Source organism: Hypanus sabinus, unplaced genomic scaffold, assembly GCF_030144855.1.
Source record: "Hypanus sabinus isolate sHypSab1 unplaced genomic scaffold, sHypSab1.hap1 scaffold_307, whole genome shotgun sequence".
Taxonomy (NCBI): Eukaryota; Metazoa; Chordata; class Chondrichthyes; order Myliobatiformes; family Dasyatidae; genus Hypanus; species Hypanus sabinus.
Genome location: NW_026781221.1, coordinates 434,252 through 440,959, shown reverse-complemented (window position 1 = coordinate 440,959; position 6,708 = coordinate 434,252). Strand labels below are relative to the sequence as shown.

Genomic DNA, 6,708 nt, shown 5'->3' with positions numbered 1-6,708 from the left:
TGTGGAGTAGGTGTTTCCTACGTTGCGGGAGGCTACGAGGCTCAGAAGGGAGGGCTGACCTTTTAAACAGGAGATTCGGATTAATTACTGTAGCCAGTGAATGGTGAATCTGTGACATTCATTTATGTACATTTTAAGATGTAGGTGATAGGTTCTTGATTGGTCCGTGTCTGCTCGGAAACAAGTGGAAGGGAAGAGACTGGGGCTGAAAAACAATATGGCGGAGCAAATTCAATGAGCCACATGGACTAGTTCTACTCCTATATCTTACGGAATTATAATCTTATGTGTGAGGAAACTGGAGCACCCATAATAAACCCACGCAATAGCGGGGACAAATTCTAAACTCCCTTCAGACAGCGGCGGGAGATGAACCCGGCTTGTTGGCACTGCATCAGAGTCATGTTAATCACTGCGCTACCATGTTGTCCATTATGAACTGACACTTTGAACGTGGCTGCCAGTGGAGTTGACAAACATCGTATGGATTGGTGTAAACGGGGAAATGGGAGGCATGGCCTTCTAGGCCAAGGACCTGTTGCTGTATTGATCTTGTAGCAATAGTAATAGTAGTAATATTTGCTAGTGATGTGCTAGTGATGGTAGTAACGGTGGTAGTGGTAGAAATCCTTTATATGATGATGAGAGGAAAAGATGGAGTAGACAGTCAGTATCGCTATTTTTCAACTGTTGAATTGGCGAGTACCAGAAGGCGTGCCTTTAAGGTGAGAGGGGATAAGATGAAAGGAGACGTGCAGGTAAGTTTTTTTTTCATAGAGCGGTGGGTGCCTGGAATGTGCTGAAAGAGTGGTGGTGGAGGCAGATACATTGAGAATGGTAAGAGCCGCTTGGATGGGAACGTGAATGTGCGGGAAATGGGCATTGTGTTGGCAGACGCCATTAGTTACGTAGGCCATGTGTTTACTTACTTAATTGATTTGGTACAATATTGTGGAGTATTCCTGTGTTGGATTCTTCTGTGTTCGTGCAAACGTCCTGGGCACATTTCTGTAGGGAAGGTGACTTCGAACTTTCCAGGGTACTATAGTTGTCAACGTAGACCGGAGAGCGGCGGGCGGAAGCAAAGGATGCTGGGAATGGCGAGGGTGATGAGCCGCGGGAGGGAGTTGGGACTGGTACCAGAGAAGGAGGGCCAGTTCGGTATTGGGAGCGGTTGCTAGCACGGATGTAAACACGCGCTGACCTGAGACAACAGGGAAGGTCATTTGATTTTCAAATAGTTTGTTGTTCTTGCAGAATCGCCCTTTGGTGCTTTCCGCTTCCTCTCATTCACTTCCCCTTTCCTCCAAGCCTGATTCCCTTCTCCCTGCCCCCTTACCAGTCTCGGTCCACAACCCATATGAGAGTCAGGTGTATCGTCACTCACAAACAGTATATCATGAAATAATTTTGTCTTTTGGCGACAGTGCAATACATCAATTTACTAAAGTACCGTGCAGTAATAGACCCTTCCGGCCCAACGAGTCGCAGTGCCCAGCAACTTACCTGGTTGACCCGAGCCTAACTACAGGAAAGTTCAATAAGGTCAATTCACCTAAGAGCCAGAGCGTTTTTGGAATGTGGGAGGAATGCGAAGCACCGGCGGGAATCCGGCACGTTCACGGGAGCAAGAACTAGTACTGGTAGTAGCTTGATCGCTCCAGTCCAGTAGAATGTTCTTCTACGGAATTGTCATCCTTGGGTCCTCGGCTGGCTGTAGAGGCCGACGCAAGATCCACAATACGTCAGTGGTCGGGTGCATTTCCTTAACGGAGATCGGCCGCGCGTGACTTTCTCTAATGTACGGCCATACATCACATGGTCGTTGACAGATCGGGGACATGCCGGTCAGGGTTAAGTGGCCTGGAATGCGAGACGACTGTGGTCTCTGCGCTGCAGCAGACTTCCGCCAGCCTCACTGCCGTTGCGCTGTGTCAGGTTTCTCTTCCGTGTTACATCCCATCTCTGCTCCTCATCCTCTCGTCCCCTCTTCGCTCTCACACCTCCTCCTGAATTCGCCACCTCTCCATTCTGCACCCCTCTCACTTCCACGATATCTCATCTACCAGATCCGACAATGTCGTTCTCCGAAGGAATGACCAGTTCGACGCTCGCTGGGAATCTCTCCTCTCACAATTCCATGGCCGATGGAAACAGAATGGAGTGGGGAGCACCTTCCGTCGTGTCAATGGTCATCTTCACCCTCACCGTCCTACTGGGCGTCCCGGGCAATGGCGCAGTCATCTGGGTGACGGGCTTCAAGATGAAGAGTAAGGTCCACACGGTGTGTTTCCTGAACCTGGCTCTGGCTGACCTGATCTATTGCCTCACCCTTCCCTTCAGAATGGCAAACATCTCCCTGATCTGCTTTGGGGACAACGCCTACTTTTCCATGGAGTTTATTAGGACGTTGACGTTCCTCAACGCAACCGCCAGCATTTATCTGTTATGTCTGATCAGCATCTGCCGCTGCCTGGCTATTACTCGGCCTTCGTGGTTCCAGCAACAACTGAGCCTCACATGGGCTCATGGGGCTTGCTTCGGAATCTGGATCCTAGCCTTCGCCATGTGCAAGCCCGTCCTCCTGCTTCAGGATTGGAAGAAGGAATTGACTGTCTTGCAGCCATTTTGGTTTGTTTTCATCTTCTGTCTTCCCCTTCTAATTATGATCACCAGCTACTCCCTGGTTGGTTGTAGGCTGCAAGAGAACAGGTTCGTAAAATCTAAGAAGTCTGTCTGCCTCATCATCACCGTTGTCATCACCTTTATGATCTGTTGGATCCCGAACACTGTCTGCAACCTCGTTGCAATCGTGAAACCGATTCCACCGGACCTGTCATTATTCACTGTTGCCCTGGCCTCCTTCAACAGCGCCCTCAACCCGCTTCTCTATGTCTTCGTTGGCCGCGAATTCCACCAGGTCTTCAGGCGCTCCATCCTCACTTCGCTTCATCTGGCCTTGGCCGAGCAGAGGCTGGAATCGGAGACCCAGCCCCAAACCCCCAACCTCGCCTCAAATACGAATGTCTGAGGGAGTTCCTCGCGGCTAGACGTCCGACTGATATCCCCTGACTACCGACACAGTGGACAGTCGAATGCAGTTATGGTCGGCAGTGGAGTCTTTACTACACTCTTATTTTAATCTCTTAGAATATAGAACACAGACCTCTCGCTCAACAATGTACCGTACCAATTCAGTCAGTCAATAAATGGTCAATTAACCAAATACCCTCCGCCTACACAATGGAGATATCCTGCCTTTATGCTGATTCTACCTGTCTAATCATCTCTTAAAGTTTTCTAACCTATCTACAATTACCACCATTCCGGGCAGCCTGTGCCAGGCACACACCACTGTCTGTGCAATTAACCTGGGCTTTCTATATCCTTCGGAATGACGCCCTCCCACTTTAAATGGACGTCCTCTGGTATCAGACATTACAATCCTGGGAAACACACGGATTACCCATGCCTTTCTTTATCTTCTAAACGTCATTCCACCACCCCAGTGAAAATAAACCAAGTGTATTCAACCTCTCGTAGTAGACGATGCTCTCTGGTATATCTCCTCTGCACCCTCTGCAAAGCCTCGGCATCTTTAATGCAATGGGCGACCAGAACTGCATACACCTCTTTCACCAAGTAGTGCCAATGTTCCTATGACCTCTCACCCTACAAGTCATTTTCACCCACAGAACTGGATGGTTTTTATCTCACCCTTCTCGATAAACTCTAAACAGACCGTCGTGCGTGAGAATCCCATTAAATCAGCAGTTTCTGATTTCCTGGTGGTGGCTGATGGAGTAACAGCAATCTGTCGATGCTCTAAATCTAGTTATCATACTATTTCCAACCTGTCCTGAAACTTCTTTTTTATGTGTGATATTTTTTTCATTATGGCTACAACGAGTGACAGAGGTAGTAAAAAGGATGATTCGCTGCTTCGCTGGATTCTATTGTGGATTTGCTGCAAATCATAAACGAGGAGCCTCTGAGAAGTTTCAACAGTTCAGCTGTGAATTTGAAGTAATGGATGGTAAATTGAATTCTATTCAACAAACTGTTAATGAACACGATAAACGCATAAAAATAATGAAGCAATGTTTCGTTTCTGCAAACGGAAGTGGATGAATTGCAAAAGATTTATGAAAAGTAATCGACGTCCAACGAAAGTTAAGACAGAAGATTGTCAACATGGAAAATAGAACTAGAAGGTACAGCCTACCGGTTCTGGGTCTCGAAGAATTAACAGAAGGTAATCGTCCTACGGAATTCTTTGCAAACTTTCTACGAGTACTCCTTCCGGAAATGTTGGCGTCTTTGCCTATGATTGATCAAGTTCATAGGTATCCCGTGTTTAGAACTCATAACAGAGATATACCAAGATCAGTAACAATCTGTTTTCATGAGTTTACAACAAATGAACTGTTAACATGTGATTCTCGACGATGAGGCATGATTGTCTACCTTGGTTGCAAGATTAGAATTGTGGAAGGCTTTTAACAAGGATTCCCTTCGCTACCCAACTCGACTCAGAATCACACAAAAATGGATCTTTGGAATCGTTTCGTTCGACTGCTGAAACACAAAGGTGTTTTTTTTTTCTTTAAATCCGAAGGCTAGCTGTTTAGTTTGTCCTTACATGAAGTTTCAAGATTAAATGAGAAAATATTAATTCTCAAATGCCGTCGTAGGGGCATGATTCGTTATATGTTGGAATATTAAGATTCTCGAAGACGATTTGCTTGAGTTTATGCAGGAACGTGCTAAGTGTAAGCAGCTTTGTTGGAATTTTTTAACAAGAGTTTTAACCCGTCCCATGGCTACCCAGTTTGACTGAGAATCTCACTAAAGATCGATCCTTCGAATGGTTTAGTTCGAGAATCGCAGCAGAAAGATTTTTTTTTTTAATTTGAAAGCTAACTGCTTAGCCTGTTTTCCCATGGAGATATAAGTTTAAATGTTCAATGACTTTCTGTATGAAGAATTCTAGGGTTTACTTTTGGTAAACATTTGTAACTAATTTCCTTTTGTATTTATAATACTGTATTTTTGTTATACGATAATTGTTTGGATATTCTTTAGTCAAGTTTGAAATATATTTTAAAAAAACATTGAAACTAATTGGAGCGATCACTAGGTTTTTTTGGGAGGGTTGTCAGTAGTAGTAGATGCTGGCCATCTGTTGGTCGGTCTTCTTTCTTGGGAGGTGGGCGGGGCATGATTATTTTTCTTATACGCTTTTTTCGATTTTTTTGTTAGCTAATTTTTTGCTTGGTTGCCATTTTTCAAGGTTTATGGATTGGTTTAACTTACATTTTAAACTTTCCTTTAAATAATATAAAAATGAACCAAACTTCTAATTTACTTAGATTTAACGTGAGGGGTTAAATCACCCTGTTAAACGTAATAAGATTTTTGCTATATATTGGGGCATATAAAGACCATATTATATTTTAGTAAGAAACTCACATCTGCAAATGCGATCATCTACGTTTTTTAGCCGTTGGAACGGCCTTTGTTTTCATTCGTCTTTTCAGGACAAATCTAGCGGAATTTGATTCTTATAGGCAATACATTTTCCTTTGTCGAACATGAAGTAGTGTCTGATACGATTGGACGTTTTGTTATAGTTTCAGTAAAACTAAGTAATAAAGTAATCGTATTGCCAATGTGCATACCCCAAAAGTAGATGATCCGGATACATTCAGCGTTTATTTTTCGTCTTTACCAGATCTGAGTCTTTCTTCTTTGGTGATGGGAGGAGACTTTAACTACTGGATAAACCCAAGTTTAAACCGATCATCTTCTAAACCAGCGTCTCTTAATAAGTCAGCTTTGTCTTTTGTTTAATTTTTTTATTGAAATGTGGTATTGTTGATATTTGGCGTTTCTTACACCCTTTAGATTGGATGTACTCGTTTTTCCCCATGTCCATCATACATATTCCAGGGTTGATTACTCTTTATTGATAGTCAAATGATTTCATCAGTTCCTTCCTGTGAATATAAAGAGAATGCTGTTTCAGATCATGCTCCTGTATTTCTGTCTTTAAGTCTCCCTGGTCGTCCTCAAGCAAACACATTTTGGCGTATTAATACATCTTTGTTATCTGATAAGGATTTTTTTTTAATTTCTAAAGAGGCATATTATTTTGATTTTTGAAGAGAATAAAAAGAATGATACTTCTATTCGTACTGTATGGGATACTTCCAAGGCCTATATTAGAGGACTGCGATTATACTGCGATTATACTGCGATTGTTAATAATGAAGCTAATAAAGAAAGATTTGAATTAGCCAAACAATTGAAACAATTAGATCAGAAATCCGCTACAGTTCCAGATCCTGTTTTATTTAAATGACGTGCTTAAATTAAAACTAAATATGATCTTTTGTTAACATTTCCAATTGAAACTCAACTTTTGTTATTTGCAACTCAACTCAATTGACCACTGTGCAGTGTGTTGGACCAACGGGATCAGGGAACCTCTGCAAGACTGATGGTGTTGTGGTGTCTGGTCCGCAAGTCAGATGAGATCCTTTCCATGGATGGGAGGAGGGTGAAATAAACATGAGAACTTCGCCGCATCTAATCTAACGTCACTGCGAGGGCGATGAATGAGTGGATATTCTGGATCGGATGAGGGACACTCGGAAATTAAGCGCGGACAAATTGCTTTATAAAAGGGATTTGAACTATATCTGT

The 6,708-nt window shown here is 43.3% G+C and overlaps 1 protein-coding gene across 1 annotated transcript; it reads left to right on the top strand.

Moving 5' to 3' along the window:
• Positions 1–2,077: 2,077 nt before the first annotated feature.
• Positions 2,078–3,031, top strand: LOC132388379 (C3a anaphylatoxin chemotactic receptor-like). The gene has a single exon (XM_059960721.1). The coding sequence runs from the start codon at positions 2,078–2,080 to the stop codon at positions 3,029–3,031; it is 954 nt and encodes a 317-aa protein (XP_059816704.1).
• The last annotated feature ends 3,677 nt before the right edge of the window (positions 3,032–6,708 follow it).